Consider the following 23,361-nt stretch of genomic DNA (forward strand, 5'->3'; position numbering starts at 1 on the left):
TGGCATGCGTGCAGCCCGGGTTCGATCCTCAGAACACCACATACAAACAAAGATGTTGTGTCTGCCGAAAACTAAAAAATAAATATTCAAAAATTCTCAAAAAAAATATTATGATCTTGTACATGTTTGTCTTATCTCTGTAGCAGAGACTGTCTGTAATTCATCCTTAGGTAAGATCTAATATGTGCTCAATAATACTAGTTGATTTGAATTAGAGTCACAGAAAAAAAAAATCCATTTAAATTACTTTCTGGCATTTCTGCTGGGTCTGAACTTTTTCCTTGATTCTGAGTAGCAAATACAAAATAGTGCCCACTTAGTTCTGATAATGGAAAATCGCTTCAACTTTATCACAGAGTATCTGTTTTTCCTAATGATTATCTATAAAGATAAGAAGTAGAGGTTGTCATTGGAGTAGAAAAAAGATTTTATCTCTGTGGCTGGACCGTGAGTTAGAGTGGCCATGAGTTAGGGAGTTAGTTACCCCTATTCTGCATGCACATGGTATTTTCCATGTACCTTTATCATAGCCCCTACTGCACCAAATTTAAATTACAGATTTCAAACGGAGCTTTTGACTTTGTATGAGTGATGATTTGTTTCCTTGTCTGACTTCCATTCTAGGCAGCACTGTTAATAAATTCTATGTGATAATGGAAATGACCTATAAACCACACCATCCAAAATGACAGCCACTAGCCACATGTGGCTGTTTGAGTACTTGAAATGTGACTACTGCAACTAGGAACTGAACGTTTAACTCATTTTTTATTTAAATAGCCACTGTGGCCAGTGGTTACCATATTGTTCAGCACAGTAATATTGAATTCTACAAGAGAAACATTGTATGAATTTATTATAATTGCCCATACAATGCTAGGTAATCATAGACCCTCAATAAACATTTGTTAAACTGGGTGCAGTAATACACACCTGTAATCTTAGGGACTCAGAGGCTAAGGCAAGAGGATCACAAGTTTGAGGCCAGTCTCAGCAACTTAGCCAGGTCCTAAGCAACTTAGTGAGACCCTGTCTAAAAATGAAAAATAAAAAGGGCTGGAATGTGACTCAGTGGTAAAGTGCTCCTGGGTTCAATCCTTAGAACCAAAAAATAAACATTTGTTAAATAACGAGCTGTTAAGAACTCATCGAGAGCCTGCTGAATTCTAGGTGCTGTCCAGAGGCTGTCCTTGTGTCACCCTCATTATGGCAGAGCCCCTTGTTGGCGCAGCATAGAGCACAGGTTTGACCCCCATCATCGCAGCCATTTCCAAGGAATTGGGCAACCAAGGGAACAATTTAGCAAGACCATTGGGAACCTGGGGAAGAGAAGCCTGGCAGAGCCCTCCATGAAATTAAAAAAATCTCAGTGGTGAACCAAAGCCTCTTTAACCTGCCCGGGCCTGAATTGGGTGATTGTCCTTTTTCCTGAAACAGCCACAGAATTCTTTTAATTTCAAAATTCAGGGTCCAGTGGGACCCACAAACTTGGTCTGAAAACTGCTAGCAATGGTTTTAGTTTTGGCAAAGAAAACGCGAGTTGCATGGCATCTGAGAGGGACATAAGAAGGGATGAGTTGCCTGAGTGGGAGGGAAAACCTTTCGCCTGTGGGTTCATTAGAAAGCTGCTTGGCACCTCTTCCCTCTGAGAAGCAAGCAGCACCCCCTAAGGACTGGTTTGAGACTCAGAGGCAGTAGCTGGGGCTGGCATTAGGAGGGCCCATTTACTTGGAGCTCCTTATTTCCCCCTGGAATTTAAAAACCAAGTGTCATTTCTGCAATAAGCAATAAGTTTTAAGGAGAACATCTTTTCCCACCCTGCAGTTAGAATCTGCTTGGCCCAGCCCCTTCCTTCCTTGTTTTCCAAGTGTCCTGACTGGTAAAGATTGTAACATGAGCCCTGGACTCAGGGCGGCTGTCCTTCCACTGTTCCTTTCCCTGCAATGTTCATCTCCCACTTGTTTACAAAAATAAATAACTGTCCTATTTCCCAAAATGGAAATTGCTACTTTTTAAAGCAGAAAGTTGGCAGCTTAAGGAAGATTTCCAAAAAGCAAGAAAATTAGAATAGGTGAGGAAATCACTTCTCTTTCAGGGAGAATTACAGAAATATTGGACTGGGGACGTGGCTCAGGGGTGCTTAGCCTGTGCAAGGCCCTGTGTTCAATCCCCAGCACACACACAAAAAGAAAAAAAAAAGAAAGAAAAAGAAAAGAAAAGAAAGAAAGAAAATGACTGGCTGAATTGTTTAGAAAAAAGAAATTTAGCATAACTTACTTTCATAAAGCCCCATGCATGAAAGTCCAGATTTACAAATAATTAAGAGTGAGGATGTATATAGTAAAATTACTATAAGCTCCATTATATATATTGGGCTGGGAATGTAGCTCAGTGACAGAGTACTTGCCTAGCTTATTTGAGGCCCTGGAGACCTTGGGATTGATTAATCTGCAGTACCATCAAGGGGCAGACACACACACACACACACACACACACACACGCACACAACACGTTCCTTCTTTAAAGAACAACAACAACAAAAAAAGAACAGAGTGACAAACTTGGAGTATGCATATAGAAAAAATGACTGTCATATCTCTGTCTCTGTCTCTCCCTTTAAAGAACAGAGTAGCAAACTCCAAAGCCTTTGGGAACCTGCCAAGCAAAATGGATGTGGGAAGCAGCTGGGAGAACAGCGACAGAAAGCAGTGGGGTTTGGGGAAAGGCATGTCCCCTCTCCTGCACACCAAGGCATTCATGTTCCAAAAATTGTAAAAACTGCATTAGTCAAAGAGATTTGGCTGTCTTCCAGTTGGTGATCTCTGCTTTTTAAAATAGAACGATTTCCCCAGGTCCTTTTAAAATATGCTCCAGTTTGCAAAATCAGAAATACATCTACTTGGTAGCACAAGATATACTTTTATTCTAATTAGTCCATGGCATACAGAGAGGTTGTCAACCTGCTTTTGGCGGGGGACCAGGACTCCATTTACTTATTCCACTTCCTCTATATGGACTTGGGAATTTGGCAGGCTGGGGGCATAGCTCAGAGGCACAGCATTTGCCTATACCACGACCCCGGGATTTCATCCCCAGCACCACAAACAGTAAAGTATAAATATACCTGGGAATTTGCAGAAGAGAGTGGCACATATTCAGATCCACCTTTTCCTCTATAGTACAGGACCTCAAAACTTCAGAGCAGGGAAAAATAGATTACTTGAAAGATGAGAGCATCAAGGATTGGGCTGTAGCTCAGTGGTAGAACACTTGCCTAGCATGTGTGAGGCACTAGGTCTGATTCTCAACACCACATATAAATATAAATAAATAAATAAATAAATAAAGGTCCATCCATCAACAACTAAAAAATATTAAAAAAAAAAAAAACTCTTGGGCTGGGGATATAGCTCAGTTGGTAGAGTGCTTGCCTTGCATGCACAAGGCCTTGGGTTCAATTCCCAGCACCACAAATAAATAAATAAAAATTTAAAAGATTAAAAAACTCTTACTTTCGGGGCTGGGCTGTGGCTCAGCAGTAGTGTGGAACTGGGTTTGATTCTCAGCACCACATATAAATAAAATAAAATAAAGGTCTATTAACAATTCTCAAAAAAAAATCTCTTACTCTCTTAAAAAAAAAAAAAAAATGAGAGCATTCAAACATCTTTCTCCCCAATGCCCTCAAAGCCCTTGAAAACAAAGCCCACAGCTTTGACTCCATGCTCCTCAGAATAATTTCCTAAACCACATTGATTTATGGGTCACACATTGCTGCATTCTTTTGTAAAACATCTTTTTAAACCATTTTAAATTATCAGGATTTAAGAGAAGGAAATTTCTCTTAATTATCTCCTTTTGCTTGGTCCCTGGGAGAAAGTTGTGCTTTTCCAAATAAGACAAGGAGGAGTCACCAGCGTCTGCCACTTCCAGAAACTGCACAGAACACTGGAGTCTTTGGGGTTTGCTCTACCGTCTGAAAATGAGTTGGTCACTTATCAGACTTCCTGAGACACTAAGAGCTGGAGGCCTGCGAAATCTCTATTCTTGGAAACATCAAGAACTAGATTAGGCCAGGCATGATGGCACATGCCCATAATTCCAGTGCTTCAAGAGGCTGAGGCAGAAGGATCTCAAGTTCAAAGCCAGCCTCAGCAAAAGTGAGGTGCTAAGCAATGCAGCGAGACCCTTCTCTAATGAAATACAAAATAGGGCTGGGGATGTGACTCAGTGGTCAAGTGCCCCTGAGTCCAATCCCCGGTACCAAAAACAAACAAACAAACAAAACTAGATTTTAGTGTGGAGTTCTCAGGATCAATTTTTGTGCCCCCACCACCCTGCCCTGTGATTGGGCATGCTGTCCTTTATGCTTCTCAAACCAAACCATGTACATCAGCACTGGGAATAGCAACACATTTCTGGCTTAGCATTTTTCTTGAGGGCCATAATTTAGATCTCATCACTATTCTCCACCCTGTGTCCCTCCCCACATCCTTAAGATATTACTTCTCCTTCAATCCAGAATGACAATGAGAAAAGATACAATATTTGGAAGATGAGACTTCTTAAAGAAAATAATATGGTGAAGCTGGTAAACTCCAAAGTCACCCCCACCCTAGGTTTTAATTTTCATATCCACCAACTGTCGGGAAAGTAGATCACACAAAGGATTGCCATGCCTTGGGGCTAAGAAGATTCACTGAGCAAAGCATGGAAGGGGTGTGGGGAGAGAGAAAGAGAGAGAGGAAGAGGTGGGGGGAGACCTAGAGGCAGAGAGGGACCCTTGGGAGAAATAATTAAGGCTGGCAGGGAAAGGCTATGTTAATTGAGCTGAGCAGAAAGATGAGCATCTGGGGATTCTTTTAAGAGGCTGTGGAATTTTCTGATAAAGTCTTTGGTACATTATTACATTAATCTTTGGTCACTATAAAAAAATGTCTTTTAAGGGAGAGGGTATGCACACATACTCAAAAGAAACTAGTGCAAAAGGAACAGCTGGTTACAGGACTAAATAGTAATCAATGACCAAAAAAAGAAAACAACAACAACAACAAAGAGAGACAGAGGTGGTTTTGCCAGATCCTGGTTTCCCAGAGAGAAAACAAAATGCTCCCGGCATGGTAGAAGCTAGTTTGTGTACAGCTGATCCAGGCACTACCCACAGGATGCTATGTGGTTTACATGGTTCCCAACCCCCTCCCACCTCCCTGCAGTAGTTATTCCATGTGGATGTCTTTACCTAAATTTTCTAGCATCCCTTTAAGGCGGAGGTTTCTCTTTGAGGATGAGGATCCTTTTTGCATCTCACACAAAGGTCATATGCCCATAAGACTATAGCTGTACTTTCCACTGAGAAAATATGTTCAAAGGCCCCAAAAGATCTTTTTTCTGTTTTCCATTTTTTTTTTGTTACATCATATAACATAATGCAGGGAATCACATAAAGCATAATGAATGCACAGCAGAATAAATTGTTACAAAGCATATAACCTCCTACCCATTACTCAGGTTGAACAATAGAGTGCTACTGGCACCCCCAAACTCCTCAAGTCCCTTCCTTATCACGACCCCTTCCCTCCATCCTTGAGGAAACCACTCCTTGATGTTTATGGTGAGCAGTTCCTTGCTCTTTTTTAATGGATTTTCCACCTATGTATGGATTCCTAAACACAATAGTGTTGCTGTGAATGGCATCATAGTTAATATATTCTTTTGTGACCTCTATCTTCTCAACATTGTGTTGATAAGACTCAGGCATGTGGTTACATGTTAACTGTATGTAGCTAGTTAATTCATTTTCATTTGTGCAAAATATTTCATCATAGAGCACAATTAGTTCATCCATTCTACTGTTGGTGGGCATTGGTGTTGTTTTCAGCCAGAGGTTAACAGTACTGCTTGTTTGGTTGTTTGGTGCCGGAAATTGAACCCAGAATCTTGTGCATGCTAAATGCATGCTCTACCATGAGTATAGCTCCAGCCCGGAGATCCCATTCATATATATATATATATATTTAGTTGTCAATGGACCTTTATTTATTTATTTTTATGTGGTGCTGATAATTGAACCCAGTGCCTCATACATGCTAGGCAAGTGCTCCAACCACTGAGCCACAACCCTAGCCCCTCTGAGATCCCATTCTTGACATACTACCAGACATGATAAGTTCATTTCAAGGATCCACATACATACTACTATCAGAGTAGAAATGGATGATATATTCATTCATCCTAGAGAGTGATTGATTTGCATAGTTCTTTGATTTTGTGATTCCCCACCCCCAGGTCTTTGTCCCCCAGGTTAGGATCCATTGGCTTAAGGCAAAGGCATGTAAAAATTTCCATTTAAGACTGTGTGGTGGCACACACCTGTAATCAGAGCAGCTTGGGAGACTGAGGCAGGAGGATCACGAGTTCAAGGTTAGCCTCAGCAACTTATTGAGGCCCTAAGCAACTCAACAAGATCCTGTCTCTAAATAAAATATTTTAAAAAGGGCTAGGGACCTTTTTGACCCCGGGTTCAATCCCTGGTTCCAAAAAACCAAAAATTTGGGCTGGGGATACGGCTCAAGTGGTAGCGCGCTCGCCTGACATGTGTGCGGCCCGGGTTCGATCCTCAGCACCACATATTGACAAAGATGTTGTGTCCGCAGAGAACAAAAAATAAGTATTAAAAAAATTCTCTCTCTCTCTCTCTCTCTCTCTCTTTAAAAAACAAATTCCATTTAAATAAGTATGTGTTACTAGAAAGACTTGGTGCATTAATTCATTACATATTACTGTGGATGGCTTCATACAGTGGTTCTCCAGTTTTCTCATGCACCAAAATCATCCAGAAGGCTTGTTAAAACAGATTGGTAGGCACTACCTGCAAAAATTTCTGATTTAGTTGATCTGGGTGGGGCTTAAGAATTCATGTTTCTGGGCTGGGGATGTGGCTCAAGCGGTAGCGCGTTCTCCTGGCATGCGCAGGGTGCTGGGTTCGATCCTCAGCACCACATAAAAATAAAATAAAGATGTTGTATCCACCGAAAACTAAAATATTTAAAAGAAAAAAAGAATTCATGTTTCTAACAGGTTTTCAAGTGATGCTGATACTCTTAGCTAGGGGACCACAATTTGAGAAACCTGGAACTTGATACTTCCTTGACAATTGAGAACTGAATGTAGGGAAATCCATTTAGTAATTCAAGAGATAAGAATACGATATGACTGAGAGTATAGCTCAGTGGTAGATTGCTTGCCTACTATGTGAGAGGCCTTGGGTTTGATCCCCAGGACCACAAAAAGAAAAAAAAAAAAAAAAAAAGGTACATAAGACACAATTCGTGGGAGTGAAAAGAGGTCAGTTAGCAGGCTCTTGTGGTAGCTCAGAGTATGGCAGTAAGAGTGAAGAGTAGGAAATAAATTTTTTAAATACTGTAGAGGGCTGGGGTCTAGCTCAGTGGTAGAGCACTTGCTTAACATGCTTAAAGCTCTGGGTTCAATCCTGAGCATAGAAAATAATCATAATAATAATCCTATGGAGACACAGTCAGTAGGCCTTGACAATTGATTTGCCATCAGGATAAAAGAGTGAGGACTCCAGAAAGACACCAAGATCTCAAGTCTGATCCAAGAAAGTACCAAAGGGCAAGGAACAGGCAGGATTGGGAAGATGGAGTGATCAATCAGCATTTTTTACCTTTATTTGATTTATTTATTTATTTTTATGTGGTGCTGAGGATCGAACCCAGGGCCTCACACATACTAGTTCAGTGCTCTACCACTGAGCCACAACTCCAGCCCCTGATCAATCAGCATTTTTACTTCCTACTTCTTAACTCTCTAGGAAGATTCATGGTCAAAAACAGCAGCACCAGGGTAACTGATTCCCTAAGTTTTTGGCCCTGTTCCTACATCATCACGGGAATGTTCCTGGGTAATTGCTCTTGAATGACCCATATCAGATTGTGGAGAGACTACCTGCTTTTCACAATGAGTGATTCTGAAAACATTGGGAATGGCTGAAGGCTTCCTTTCTTGCAATCTCTCTTTCCCTTCCAAAACACCTTGAAATGTTCCCTCTGTGACCACACCACGTCATCATGTGAAATCCTTCCTGTTCTTTTCCTTCTGTTTAAAGCCCACACATTCTTTAGGCCCTACGCAAATCCCACATCCTGGCTGCAACTGCTCCTTGGACTCCTCTGGCACTTCTGTGTCCTGCCTGCCTTTCGGAGAGGGTTTTGTTTTCCCCAGCTAGACCAAAGCAGCTCAGGGAGCAACACCTCAGACCATCTCCACATTATCTTGTCAAGCGGCAGGGTACTTTATGCTAGAAGCTGGATGTTACTCATGTCTTTGAGAAAAGGACAAAGACAAAACTGGGACCTCAAATCTCTAAGATCTCTGTTAGCAGGAGATTCTGAAATAAGGGGATATGACGATAGAGGCCGCTTTCTTGCTGACAAATGGAGTTGGGTCTTATGGAAGTCAAAAGAACTCTTGTCTCCATGATAGGCTGGCCTTCACTGTCTGCTTCTTATTTCCTTGAGAGCCCAAAGAGGGCTTTTCTCTTTCAGTCAACAAATATTTATCTAGCACTAGATTGTGCACCATCCAAACCACTGGAGAGAAAATGGTGAACAAGACCATTTCCAGAGATTATGAGGGCAAGAAACAAAAACACAAACAGATTAGTATGTCAAAGGATTCCATGTTAGTTTAAATAGAATTTTTTGCTGTCAGCATAGAGTCTTCTCTTACTGGAGATATTGGTTATTTCACTATTATGACTGATCTAAAACTTCTGCCCATTTTTTCCCTAAGCCCTCACATAACTGCTCCTGCCCTCCCCTCTGCCAGCGCCTTCATTCCAGGCTGGATGGTTGTGACCCCTTAAGGGAATGAAAATTGATGACCAAGTCCTAGCAGAAAAAGGAAGAAAGCCTAGAATTCCTAATTTCAAATATGTGCTCCTTCGGTTGCAAGGGTAGAGAAAGGCAGTGTGATCTCAGTTAGGGACTTTGGACATGCCACAGAGAGGACTTGGATGGGATAGGAGAGTTACATCCCTGCCTGGGGATGGAACCCAAGGCCTCACACATTTTAAGCAAGCTCTCTACCACTGAGTCGCATCCCAGCCCCATCCCCTCCCCTCAATGCATACATTTTTCTGGAACTGGGGATTGAACCCAAAGACACTGAATCCCTAGCCCTTTATATTTCCTTAGTTTGAAACAGGGTTTTACTAAATTTCCAAGGCTGGCCTTCTGCCTCAGTGCTCTGAGTTGGTGGGATTATAGGGGTGCACCGTTGTGCCTGACCCTCAATGCATATTTGATTAATGAATTTACTGAATGTATGAACAAATGAATGAAGTAGAGCAGAGAGGATGTCTGAGCAGCTCATTCTGACCCACCTCCCCTCTGAAGGATCCTGACTGAGAATTCTTCATACCCAGCCCTAGCCTTCCCAGGCACTAGCAAAGAATAGGGACTCCTGATTCCCACATACTCGACCACTCAGTATGTTGTGTATGAAATGACGCTGGCCTCTTCAGAGGGGGAACTTTTTAGATCTCTCAGGACATCTGTAGTTATGACAAAGGCAGCAGAAGGCATTCAGCTTCCCTGCCTTTTGGGTATTTACCAGATCTTTCTTCCTACATAACAGAGAGCCACCCCAGGCTGAGTCCTGCTGTAAATCTCACCAGTGACCCACCCACGGGGCTTTCCATATGTCCTGCTCATTAAATCCAAACCACACAGCTTCCTTCCTCCCCAGTGGGCTTGAGGCAAGAAGTGTCCCTTCTACCCACACTAATGAAACCAATCACAACATTTACCTTTCTAAGACATCCTTTCTCCTTTCCCCTTCCACCTGGTTCAAGAATGCAACACAGGCAAACAGCTGCCCAGCTTCAATTCTGGGGCCCTTGATGGGGTGGCTCATATCTGTCTGACAGGACAGAGCATCCCGAGACGCTGGTGCGTGTGCACATGCCATGGGTTACTGTAGTGTGTGTGTGTGTGTGTGTGTGTGTGTGTGTTTTTAGTTTCAGGTACCACACATTTGGAATGCAGTGAAAGAAGCCACCACATGTGCTAGATTGCTAGATCTTTTTTTTTTTTTTGCTAATTGGTAATTTTTAAAATATAATGTTTCCTAGACTGAGACTTTGATAGAATGACCACGGTGGGTGGTGGGAATAGCTTCTGGGAGTGATTCCTGTCTCCCTACATGTTTATAAGGCATGGAAGAGCAGGATTCACAGCTCTTAGGAAGTCGGACCCTTGTTGGCCTGACAGCTTTCACTGGGGCAGTCAAAGCCACAGGGACCGTTAGAGGCACTTTGCTCCTGTCCTTGGCTCAGACTCAGTGGGTCCTCAATGTGGCCTCAGTTGAACGAGAGGGGCCAGTAAGATTTCACTGGAGCCTGTAGGAAGGGTGTGAGGGAGGTGAGAGACGCTGGTGTGGGGGGAGAACAGAGGGATAGGAAGTGTCACCAGTGGGGAGAAAACTGAGCTATCTGGTGGTGGAATGTGTGAGGATAGATGTGTGGCCACTGGCCCAGGGAATAGGGTGTTTGGGGGAGTAGTGTTTGAGGGCATGGTAGTCGAGATGGACATTCTGGTGGGCAAGAGGGAAGGAAAGGAGAAGAGAGTTGGAGAAGCAGGAGGGAATTAGTCCCCATGAAGGACTGGTAGGTGGAGTTGGGGATGTTTGGACAAGGAAACTCTTTGAAGCTTTTCTCTGGTCATCCCTACCCTGGACCAGGTCCCCTCCCCTCCATAAAGCCATTAGCTTCTGGTGCCAGCCCTATCTCTGCTCCATCTCTCTCGGTTCCAGTCGATGCATTCACAGACCTCCTGCCCTGAGGGACGGGGGAGGATTTATGGGGGGTCGAGGGGAGGGGGCGGGGGCATCCTTTAGAGGAGGCAGGAGAGGTCTGTTAGGAAAGTAGGGTGTGGGGAGCTGTTAGTCGGCCACGCTAGAGGCCGGGTCATTTCCGAGCTGCCTCTGCATGACAAAGGGAAGGAGCGAGCCTCTTCTTTGATCTGCCCCCTGCCGGCCCCACACACCTGCCTGTTGGTGCCCCCGCCCCAGCTGAGACCTCAAGAAGAAAAACCAAAAGGGGGTGGGGAAAGGCCGTGTCCCAGCGCTCCTGGATCCTGCTCAGGCCACCTTCCTCTCTTGGTGGCCCCAGGACAAAAATATTTCCTAAGCTGATGACCCAAAGCACCTGCCGCCCCCTCCCGGAGAGCCTGGAGACCCAGAACCCACGGACTGGCGTGGTGAGATGGGGGCGGGGGCAGCCTGGAGCAACGCTGTGTGTTTGTGTGTGTAGGGCTGGAGGTGTAAGGGGTCCTGGGAAGACGACTCATTGGAGATGTGGGGGCCCGCCCCAGATAGAAGCTAAGGGAGAAGCGAGGTGGGGGTGAGCAGGAGGGGGCGTGTGTTTATCTGCTCACTTTAGGATCCAGAAGCATGGATTTCCCGTATGTTTCCAAAGGCTTTGGGGACGTGGGGCACAGGCATTAGTTTCTAAAAACGCAAGGCAAAGATGTGGAGCTCTCTGGTGCTCCACGGGATGGGTGGTGGCTTGTGAGATGCGTCCTCACCACGCATCTTGGATTCGAGAGATGCAGCCCAGGAGCCGGCTGTGTCCCTCGCCCGCAGTTGGGAAAGGTGTTCCGTGCAATCCCTCCACCGCCTCACGGTGGGTGCGCAGAGGCCACCAACGCTTTGGGGACAAGGGCTCGCGGTTGGCTGTACGGCTGTTACATTTCTCAGAGAAGTGCCTTGAGAAAGTGAAAAGTCCTCGTTCTTCTCTGTGCTATTATTCTTTAAGGGTAAACAGGGTTAGGATTTAGAAAACTTGTTTGGAAAGAGAAGGATTCAGATGGAGAGGGAAGACTCCTACTTGGGTATGGGTTAAATCCAGTTCACCTACGAAGAAGAATCTGAAGGTCAGAGAAGTAGATTTCCAGGCTGGGGTGAAATGTGGAGGGGATGGTCCTCCTTTCTCTGGATGTTCTAGAAGAAGGGAAAGTGTGCTTTACAACCCTCAAAGCAGCTTCCTATGCGCAGCACTGCACAGGCTCTGTTCTTGAAATGATTTGTTTTCATTCCTCTTTTTTGGTTTCTCAGCTCATTATTTCCATTGGAATAAAGTCCCACAGTTTGAGGTAAAAGCCCTATGGTGAGAGGATAAGCAGTAAGAGGTGGAAGTTGGAAAGGGCTGAATTTCCTTGGGGAGGATTTGACTTCAGGTCCATCCCAGAGCCCATCCGTGCGCTTTTCTGCATCCCTCTGCTCCCTCCTAGTCTTTGTGTCTGTTGCCTTTGCACCCTGATTCTCCTTTCATTTCTCCAGGAAGCCCCACATTGGAAGCTGTCTGTCCCAGGGCACTGGGGCGGGCTGAGGCCGACCATGCCCAGCCTGCTGCTGCTCTTCACTGCAGCTCTGCTCTCCAGCTGGGCCCAGCTGTTGACGGATGCCAACTCCTGGTGGTGAGTGAGAGGGGCTTTGGTCCTGCTCTGTACCCTAAAGGTTCCTTGGGTAATCAAGGTGTGGGCAGGGGACACCATGGGTTGTGATCACACCCTATCCATAGGAACGCGATAGGGCCTCCTGCATTCCAGGCAAAGTTGGAGAGCTTCTTTTCGCACTCCAGTTCTTAGAGGTAAAGATTCCCTGAAAATAAAGGATTTGTCCTTTTTTTTTTTTTTTCTTAGATCCTGTTAACAATCCCTTTTTCTTGAACCTTTCCCTATCCTCATGAATTGTTATAAATAGCTTTTTTATTTTTATTGAGTTAATAAAAATATTGATAGCATGCATGAGGCCCTGGGTTTGATCCCCAGAACTGGGTAGGGGAGGGATGGGGAAGAAGGAAAGGAAAAAGAGAGAGAAAACCCTATGAAACTGGGCACAGTGGCACATGCCTATAATCCCAGCTACTCAGGAGGCTGAAACAGGATGGTCACTTGAGTCCAGGAGTGCAAGGCCAGCCTGAACAACACAGAAAGACCCTGTCTCAAAAACATATCTGTTGGGCTGGGGCTGTAGCTCAGTGATAGAGCGCTTGCCTGGCATGTGTAAGGTACTGGGTTTGATTGTTAGCACCACATAAAAATAAATAAAATAAAGGCATTCTGTCCATCTAAAACTATAAAAAAAATTCTTTAAAAAAAGTGTATGTTGATATCTGGGTTTTTGTTTGTTTGTTTGTTTTTGTTTTTTGCCAGCAGAGGCTGAAAGAGTAAAATTCCTGTTTTTATTAGTCTAAAGACTAGATGAGGGATTTGCAAGACCATGTGTGTCCTTCTGTGTTTTTAAGACCACTGCCATTGCCAAGTAACATGGAAATGGCAGACGATCACTACTTATTTTGCATGATCTATGACCCACTTACATTTTTATTCAGATGGCAAGTCTGTAGCTTTCTCATCTAACTTAATGCTTTATTATGTCTAATGGATGATGAGAAAAAGGGAGATCCCTGAACTGATCAACAGTGGATTAGGGCATGTGTGGAGGGAGATATAGAAGTGAAAATGTTTAGAATACATTGTGATGTGTGTACTTGGACTTCTATTTTAAAGGCATAGGGATTCCATTGAAGGGAATTGATTTCCATCATGTACCCTGCACTAGGGCTAAACTGAACCAATCATTCCTACTCCTTGGACAGGCATGTGTCAACATTTGGCTCTTTTTGCCCTCTGCCTTGAATAAACAGCTGCCCTGCCCACCCCACCTCCTTCTCTGTCTTTTCCCCATCCTTTAAGACCAATACAAATTCTAGCCATCTCCTTATACAGGATTCTCCCTGGGGGAAGAGCTTTCCCTATATGATCATAGTAGATCCAGAATCTTGTCTGTCTTAGGCATTTGACATCTCACATATCATTTGCATTCACGCCTAGCTTTCCCTTGTGTCCTTTTAAGACTTGAACTCTGTTTTACTAATTCCCCCTTCTAAGTCCTAGGTCCTTCAGGGCCTGGTACCAGAAAACATCCCATAATTGTGTTAGCTGAATGATTTTATGCTGCTCACAGGCACACTCACTTCTTGTCCTCCCCGCCCTGCTTTCTGGATTGCTGTTGTAGGTCGTTAGCTATGAACCCGGTGCAGAGACCAGAGATGTTTATCATCGGTGCACAGCCTGTGTGCAGTCAGCTTCCTGGGCTCTCCCCTGGCCAGAGAAAGCTGTGCCAGTTGTACCAGGAACACATGGCCTACATCGGGGAGGGAGCCAAGACGGGTATTAAGGAGTGCCAGTACCAATTCCGGCAGAGGCGATGGAATTGCAGCACTGTGGACAACACGTCTGTCTTTGGCAGAGTCATGCAGATAGGTAAGAGGCCACTAAAATATGACTTGGCCACAGGAACTGTGTTCACATTGACTGGGTTCATTTAAGCTGTTCCAGGACTGGCACATCAAGAGCCCAGATGGGGGCCTCCTTGGGTTCTTTCTAGGCTTGGCAGCAGCATGCAAAAAGGGAGAGAGGCAGGTACATAAAGAAGCAGCATTCTGGATAATTCTCCATGTCCCTGCAGCCTCTGCTTTCCAGCTTCACCCTGGCAGGCTCTATGTGACTCACCCTGGGTGGAACATCTGAGTTGAGTTAGAGTGGCTTAGGAGACCCGCCCATCACCATTGCTTTTGTCTCAAAGACAACAAGGGCCTCCCTTTTAGTCTTTTTAGAGTCTTGGGTAGAGAACCCAAAATGGCTGTCCTGAATAGCTGTAAGATGTTTGCCTCTTCCACTTGGACCCTCAAGAGATAGAAACTTTGGACCAAATTGGTGATAGCTGTCATTACCCAACCCAGATCCAGTTTTAGCTTTTTTCATTTGAAAAGGTGTGTGTGTGTGTGTGTGTGTGTGTGTGTGTGTGTGAGAGAGAGAGGGGGGGGGGAAGGGGACAGACTAAAGAAGAAAGATGAGAGGGCCAGGTCTTCCCGGATTCCTGTCCCTTTCTCTCTCCCACTGCTGGTCTAGGATTCTTTGGCTGCCCTATTGCTTAGATAGAGGTGTGATCTGAGGTCTAATTGTTTTAGGTCCTTTTGAAATGCAATCCTCCCCTCCCTGGCAAGAAATCGAGAAATCCGGCCCTATTCTACTAGGTCTTATCCCCAGGGCCATAAAAGGAAGGTGTTGGAGCACTGTATTCTGTCTGTCTCACATTCTCCCAGGACAGCTTTCCATCAGAAGGTCACATTCTGGAGTTACCTGTTGCTGGGCTTTCCCATTGGCAGGGGGGTTGGGGAGCCAGTGATTTAAAATCCTGTATCACCAGGGATGCTTGGGAGGCCTACTCCCCTCCCACTTATTCCAGACTTCTTTCCCCTATCCCATGTTGAGAAGTAAAAATGGGGGAAAGTATACTTTGAACTTAACTGCTCATTCTCTTTTTGGGGATCAAGGTACATAGAAAGGAATGCTCCTGTGTTCCTGGGACAGCCTTAGGGGACAACTTTTCTGAAAGAGTGGACTTGGGGGTCAAGTGGGATTCACTCACAATTTGTGGATTCTTCTAGAATTCCCTTGGTATTCGTCCCTTCTTCCTGGCGAAAATCTCAGCAGCATTCCCTATCCTGCCTTTGGGGTGAGGACACTAGCATGATCCCTGTGTCCACAGAGGCACTTCAAGGAATCAGACCATTATTGAGGCCCTAATGTGTGCCTGCCACTGGCTGGATCCTTTTATGTGCTATTTCATTCAGGTGAAGTCTAGAAGGTGTCGTTTTTTTCTAGGAAATAAAGTACCGCAGCACTCTTCTGGGTTCAGATTGTGTGGTGGAATGACCCGTGGAAGGCAGCCCCATGGAAGAAAGCACATTCCACTGTACCCTCTTCTGTAACAAACTGGATGCTTTTCCCCACTCCTTTTTGTAGCTTTCCTGAAGGCTCATACTTCCTGAGAAGCTGTCCTCCCTTTCTCCCACTGGCCCCAGAAAGAGTAGCTCCTGTTGAGAAATCTCACTATCTGGCCCAGGACTTCCAAGAGGTTTCTTCCTTCTTTGAAGCCGCTGCAAAAGTCTATCACCAGAGGGCAGCAGTTGCTTGGAGGAGCCCTGGCACTTCACCTGGCCCCTGAGGAGCCCTGAGGCACCTTCCTGGCAGTTAGTTGGGCTGCTGTGGTAGTGAAAGGACACATGTGATGCTGTTCTGCTGTCTGCCTGGAAGAAGAAGATGCAGGGCCTAACCAGTAGCTCTAGGGCTGATGGTTTATTAGCCTTGTATCTTTGAGGTGGTTTGAGTTGTAACTCTGAGTTGTTTCACATATAGATAAGCCCCCTACATTGCTCATCCGTTCTAAAGCCTCAAGTTCTTCTTCTGAAGGTAGCTCTAGTGCTTTGCTTCCAGAAACCAAAACGGAGCCCCATGCAAGCAGAGCTACACACAGCCAGTGTCTAGTGATGTTGCCTCTCCTAGACCAACAGAAGTGACAGCTAATGCACCCAAGGGCACGTTCTGATCCCAAACCATCCTGAGGACTGGAACTGTCAGAGTGCATAGTATCTGGTGATATATAACACTCACCTGCAAATACATTTTATTTTAAAAGGCAATTCTGAGAAGGCTGATTCAACTCTGAAAGCATTTAGTTAAAGAATGGTAGAAGAAATCAGACATATGTAGCTTGGAAAAAGAAAGCATAAAAGGCATATTATTTGTTTTCAAACACTGAAGAACTGACAAATGGAAAAAGGATTAGACAGTGTCACTCCAGCAGGCAGAAGTTGTCGGGAGGCAGACTTTAGTTTTTTAATACGAAGAACATTCTGGTGATCAAGTCATTTTAAAAAGATGCAGGCTGGGTGTGGTGGCACATGCCTGTAATCCCAGGGAGTCAGAAGGCTGAAGCCAAAGGAACACCAAGTTCAAGGCCAGCCTTAGCAACATAGTGAGGCTTTAAGCAACTTAGGGAGACCTTGTCTCAAAAAATAAAAAGGGCTGGGGGTACAGCTCCATGGTAAAGTGCCCCTGGGTTTAATTCCTGGTACCAGAAACAAACAAACAAACAAAAAGATGCAATGGTTTGCTTTGAAAGCCCCTCTGGCTTCCCTGAGGAATGCTACCAGTGGATGGGCTGTAGCTTCAAAGACTCCTTCCCAGGACACCACATCAGGGAGTTGAGGCTACATTCTAGGAAGATTTCTCAGAGATGAATCCCTCAAAGTGGGACCCAACCTGCATCACCAAGAGGCTCTTTAGCCATCTTACCATCACAGTCCTCAATGTCACAGTCCTACCTCCCTAGACCAGATCCCTCCACTCTGTAATTCAGCACTGGTTCAAACATCCGTCCTGATGGCTGAATCATGAGCAGAACTTCCCGCCATCATTTGGGTTTTTCTTGGGGCATTCCTATTTCACTACTGACCAGAAGCTGGCCCCTAGTTAATTGAGAAAAACTGACTCACCCAGTGTGGTCTGGTCATACACGTCATTGTGGTGCTGAGGTAATGAAGACGTAGGGCCAAGTGGGGGATCACTGCAGATCTTTTAATTAATGGAGACTGCTGCCGTCTGCATCTGCCAAGACGGGACCGTGGGATGTCTATTTGTCACCTTGGAGATTTAGGAGAGGAAGAAAGAGAGAATAGAAAGTTTTGGGAGCTGGGGATGTGGCTCAAGCGGTAGCTCGCTAGTCTGGCATGCGTGCGGCCCGGGTTCGATCCTCAGCACCACATACAGACAAAGATGTTGTGTCTGCCAAATACTAAAGAATAAATATTAAAAAAAAAAAAACTTAGATTATTAAAAAAAAAAAAAAAAAAAAAAGAAAGTTTTGCCCAGTGCTGAGACCAGGATTGAACCTGTTTATTGCTAAGAACCACTCCCTACCTCCACATCTGTGTCTGCATAGGTATTATTGATTATTTCTTAAAACAGCTTTATGGAGATATAATTCACATCCCTTACAGTTTACTGTTTATTGTTGTTGTTGTTTTGTTTTTATAATTCATTGTTTAAAGTATACAATTAAATGGCATTTAGTATATTCACAAGGCTTGCAACCATCACCAATAATTCTGGAACATTTTTATCACCCCATGGAAAAAGTGCACACCCTTTAACTGTCACTCACCATCCCCTTATCCCCCAGCCCAAGGCAACCACTAATCTGTCTCTATGGATTTGCCTAGTCTGGATTATATACTATGTGGCCTGGCTTCTTTCATGTAGCATAATGATTTAAAGGTTCATCCATGTTGTAGCATGTGTCAGGACTTTATTCCTTTTATGGATGAATAATATTCCATATTCCATTATATGGACAATACCCTATTTTGTTTATCCATTCATCCACAGATGGATATTTGGGTTGTTTCTACTTTTTGGCTATTATGAATGACACTACAATGAGCATTCATGTGTGAGTTTTCCTGTGGACATGTTTTCATGTCCTTCGGGTACATTCTTAGGAGTGGAACTGCTGGGTCATATGGCAACTCTATGTTTCGCCTTTTGAGGAACTGCCAGACTGTTTCCCAGACCAGCTGCACTATTTAACATTCCCGTCAACAGCACGGGAGGGTTCCTTACCCTTAACCAGTTTGTTATCAGCTGTATCTTTGATGATGGTCACCCTGGTGGATGTGAAGTCTCATTTTTATTTTTGATATGCACGTTGGAGGCTGAGCATTGTTTTTTAATAAACATTTTCATTGAAGTAGAACATAAATCATGGGGGGAGGGGTAAGCGATTTGCTACAGAAATCAAAAGGAATATAGTTGGGATTTTCTGTTGGAAGTGGTCTGGATATTTATAGGGACCATTCTCAGTGTCTGAAATTGTAGGTGCCATTGGTGTGGTTCCCTACTGCTCTTAAGTTAGGAGGCAGTGTGGATCCTGTGGAAAAGAGAGGGAAACAGCTTGAACAGTGTGATTCTAGTTCACTTGGTCTCTGCCACTACCTTGCTAGAAAATGGCAGCAATAAAAAAGACAGATGTGTAGCTCACAGAGTGGTGAGGAATCGCATCTGTGAGGGAGAAATTTCTGCTAGGATGCAGTCTTCTACTATTGATCCCATGATTTCTTTCTCCTTCTCATTCTGCTGGTCTCATGTGGTCCATAAATTTCTGGCTGCCATCCTCCTTCAGCTGAGGTCTTCTCCTGGGAATCTTCAAGTCCTATAGACTTGAATATGAGTGGAGGCCAGGCCTGGGGGGATTCCTCTGATTCTGTGTGGCTTCATAGGGTTGAGCTAAGGGCAAGAGGCAGGGGTTAAAAAAAAAAAAAAAAAAAAGGCAAATAGAGCTGTGGGAAGAGAAAGTGCCCCTCCAGACAGTGTTTCCCACCCCTGGGAGGGACACAGCAGAGGCTTATGAGGAGAGGAAGTGGAGAAGGCTGAGGGTGTAGCTCTGTGGCAGAGAGCTTGCCTCCCACGTATGAGGCACTGGGTTGGATCTTCAGCACCACATAAAAATAAACGCATAAAAAAATAAAGGTATGCTGTCCATCTACAATTACAAAAAAAAAAAAAAAATTTAAAGAGGAAGTGGAGAAAAGGAAAGGCCTAATTGACACCGTGTCGTCTCCTCTTGCAGGCAGCCGGGAGACCGCCTTCACCTACGCTGTGAGCGCCGCCGGCGTGGTGAATGCCATCAGCCGCGCTTGCCGCGAGGGTGAGCTTTCTACCTGTGGCTGCAGCCGGACAGCACGGCCCAAGGACCTCCCCCGGGACTGGCTGTGGGGTGGCTGTGGGGACAATGTGGAGTATGGCTACCGCTTTGCTAAGGAATTTGTGGATGCCCGGGAACGGGAGAAGAACTTTGCCAAGGGATCAGAGGAGCAGGGCCGAGTGCTCATGAACTTGCAGAACAACGAGGCAGGTCGAAGGGTAAGAAGGACCTCCACCCTCCCCTCCCCACACACCGCAGGCCAGTTGGCCCATCCTGGGCTGAGCCAGGAGCTGTGGCCTGGCCATGAAGGAAGTGTGCATTCGTCCAACCGAGGAGGACCTTACCGTTGCTGACCTAGGTATCATTATTGAACAAATCCCTCTCCCAAGGCTCCGCTTCCCATTGGCCACATTCCGTTGTCACTTTTTGTTGTTATTGTTTTGCTTGGCTTTTGAGGCAGGGTCTTGCTATGTTGCTCAGGCTGGTCTTCAAATTCCTGGGCTCAAATGATCCTCCTGCCTCTGCCTCCTGAGTATGTGCTGAATCTCATGCCAGGGTCCCAAATCTCATTTTTGAAACCTTATTTGACACCTCATAGGATTTCTGTCCCCATAGGACTTAGGTGTAATATTTGGAACCGGATTCTAGACTAATGGAGCAGAGTCCTTGTCCTGACCTGACCTCCTTTGCAATTAAACAGAGAAGACAATTAGCAGTTTAGGCCATTAGACCTGGCCTAGGATTTATGATTTGTTAAAGGCTCAGGTAAGTCCCAGAGCTGACTTTTAAGAGCTGCTACTACACATATCCAGAACACCAGTTGAAAAGCACATTCAAACAAACATACTTTTCTGCTGGAAGTTTTTTTATCTTTTGTTAATCTTATTTTTTTAAATATTTTTTAATTGTCAATAGACCTTTTTTATTTATTTATTTGTATGCAGTGCTGAGAATTGAACCCAGTGCTTCACACATGCTAGGCAAGTGCTCTTCCACTGAACCACCACCCCAGCTCCTATATTATTATTATTTTTTTTTATCTTGAGACAGGGTCTCCTGAAATTGCTGAGGCTGCCCTAAATTTGTGGTCCTCCTGCCTCAGCCTCCAGAGCAGTACAGGTGTGTCAGGTCTCTGCTAAGAGGTTTTTTTTTTTTTGTTTTTTTGTTTTTTAACAAAAGTGGAAATGAGAAAAGACAGCCATCTTTTTAAGGCTGCAGCACCCTGTCTCATCAATTTCCACTGAAAACAGCCACTTTCTAAGCTTCAATATCAGTAGAAGCTGAAATTAGGGAGCTTGGCTTCTCGTTTGTGCAGAACATTCTCGGGCAGTTTCCCTTTGTGGAGTGCCCAGAGCATGCCCCTTTTCTGCCTGCACCTTATTCATGAGCATCCTTCTCCAAGCATTTGTCTGGCTCCGCCTTGATCTGCCTCTGCCACAGGAAGCCTGCAGGCAGGAAGCTCTGCCTTTAGCTTGTTCAGTGTGGCGGATGTTGACAGGCACTGGAGGGCAATGTGACTGTGCCTCTAGGATTCCCCCTAGAAAGTGCAAAAGTCTCAACACTGGCAAAGTGCCTCTCAGGAAGCAGCACACACTTCTTCACTGGGATGTGTCCAGCCAGCTGACTGTGAGTCCCCAGTGAGATGCCGCAGCAAAACCCAACACAAGCTAAAAAATAAGAACAGCAATTTCTTGAGAAGAAATAAGGACAGAGGTTTAAAGTTGGTTCACTAGTGATTCAATCACAGGATATAGATATGTTTCTTAAAATGTCTTATATATCAAAAGTTATCTTCATATATCAAAAGTTCAAAACATCAACTGGATGTTTTATAGGAGTACATATCAAATAAATGGAATTGGACATGTCTTTTCTATGAGTCGGGATCTTGTAATGTTGGCTTGTCAGGACTCAGTACCTGTGTAGACCTAGATGTAGATGTCATCCACTGTGTGACATCAAGTAGAAATTAGACTTGGTTATTTGTCCATGTTTTCCTTATATGTCCCATCCAAAGGCTAGTTGTTGTTGTTTGTTTTTTTTAAGTCAGAAATGGGTATGTGGAGCTGAGTTTGGTGGCACACACCTGTAATCCCAGCTGCTCAGGAGGCTGAGGCAGGAGGATCGAGTTCAAAGCCAGCCTCAGCAAAAGTGAGGCGCTAAGCAACTCAGTGAGACCATGTTTCTAAATAAAATACAAAATAGGTCTGGGGATGTGGTTCAGTGGTCGAGTGCTCCTGAGTTCAATCCCTGGTACCAAAAAAGAAATGGTATATGGGGAGGGGAGGTTGGTCTGTGACATTTGGAGTTCTGGTCCTGGCTTTAGTCTGTGGTTATTATGGAGTAAGCTAGATGACTTCTACTCTGGGTATCTTTTGAGCTGCCAGTCTCTCCAGGCCTCCTCTGTTTGGCAGTCCACCTAGGTGTCTAACTCAGGGAGCAGAGAGTGATCAGTGAGATAGGTGTAGCTCCTGAAGGCCTACCTTCTACCCATTCTCAAGATCCTAGCTAGGAGAGGTAGTCCCGGCTACTCAGGAGGCTGAGGCAGGAGAATCACTACAGTACAGGAATATTAGACTAGCTTGAGCAACACAGCAAGACCCCGCTTCAAAAACAAAACAACAAAATAAAAAGATCCTAGCTCAGCTGAGTGGGGTGGTGCATGCCTGTAATCACAGTGACTTTCGAGGCTGAGACAGGAGGAGGATAGCAAGTTCAAAGCCAGCCTCAGCAAAACTGAGGTGCTAAGCAACTCAGTGAGACCCTGTTTCTAAAGAAAATACAAAATAGGCTCAGTGGTCGAGTGCCCCTGAGTTCAATCCCTGATTACCCCCACCAAAAATCCTAGCTCAAATACCACCTAGTTCTTAACATCTTTTGCATTTCCCTTAGTCTCACATTTGAACCTCAGTGGATTGTTTTTATACTTTTCTTGGTATCTTATCTCTCACTCTATTTTTACCTTATTCGAGGACAGGGATTGCCATCTATATTTCTTTACAAGAACTGGTGAACACATGTGACCAGGCAAAGAGAAGTTCCCATATTCCCCCCCTAGTAAGAGGTCAAATTCATGGAGGAGGCCGCTTGCAGTCTCTGCTCTGAGCTCCCAGTGTGGCACTGTGGCAGATGCTGAGGTGACCAGGCATGTATCCTAATCTGTGGCCCTGGAGGGATGGGGGAGACATCCGCTCTTCCCCTTTCAGTCACAGTCTTGACCCTTCTTCTGCTGGCTCCTCACTTTATTGCCCTTAATTGTTTGTTTGTTTGCACTGGGGCCTTATCTGGGCAGCTCCTTCCCTTCCATCTGCCCTGTTTCTCGCTCACACACCTTCTCTAGCTTCCTCTGTCTGTCTCCCAGGCTTGCGGGGGGGGGGGGGGGGGGGGGGGGGGGGGGGGCTCCTTCCTCCAGTCTCCACACCTCTTCCCTAGCCCTTTATCTCTCCCTTTGCCTCTGTCTGCTCTAGGTTGGGAATTCTTGTCCCTCTCTATTTTTTAATCCCTTTTCCAAGAAACAGGCCTCTGCCATCAATCACTATCTGAGGCCAAAGGGATTCACCTCCCACTTCCTCACACCTACACAGAAGTTTCTCCAGGAGGGACTAAGTGGAGGCAGGGATTGGAAAAAAAAAAAAAAAAAGATCTGTGATCTGACATCTTGACCATTAAAAAAAATCCTGGGTATACTCTGCCAGAAATTTCTCTTGGCCTTTAAGAGCCCCTGGTAGC

At 44.9% G+C, this 23,361-nt stretch overlaps 1 protein-coding gene and 1 long non-coding RNA gene across 5 annotated transcripts in view; one reads left to right on the forward strand and one right to left on the reverse strand.

Annotated features, from left to right (window-relative positions):
• The window catches only part of Wnt5b (Wnt family member 5B), a 114,697-nt gene that overhangs the window by 86,394 nt on the left and 4,942 nt on the right, over positions 1–23,361 (forward strand). The window contains exons 2-4 of the mRNA XM_076854023.1: positions 12,361–12,497; positions 14,101–14,348; positions 19,558–19,850. Of these exons, the coding sequence (XP_076710138.1) occupies positions 12,361–12,497; positions 14,101–14,348; positions 19,558–19,850 (678 nt within the window). The remainder of the gene's footprint in view (positions 1–12,360; positions 12,498–14,100; positions 14,349–19,557; positions 19,851–23,361) is intronic.
• Positions 1–23,361, reverse strand: part of LOC143397668 (uncharacterized) — an 83,190-nt gene that overhangs the window by 2,357 nt on the left and 57,472 nt on the right. For 3 of the 4 annotated variants that reach the window (XR_013091192.1, XR_013091193.1, XR_013091190.1), the window contains exon 5: positions 17,426–17,573. The exons of the other annotated variant lie outside the window; for it this stretch is intronic. This is a non-coding gene — a long non-coding RNA (uncharacterized LOC143397668). The remainder of the gene's footprint in view (positions 1–17,425; positions 17,574–23,361) is intronic. 4 annotated transcript variants of the gene reach the window in all.

This window comes from Callospermophilus lateralis, chromosome 4 (assembly GCF_048772815.1).
Source record: "Callospermophilus lateralis isolate mCalLat2 chromosome 4, mCalLat2.hap1, whole genome shotgun sequence".
NCBI lineage: Eukaryota > Metazoa > Chordata > Mammalia > Rodentia > Sciuridae > Callospermophilus > Callospermophilus lateralis.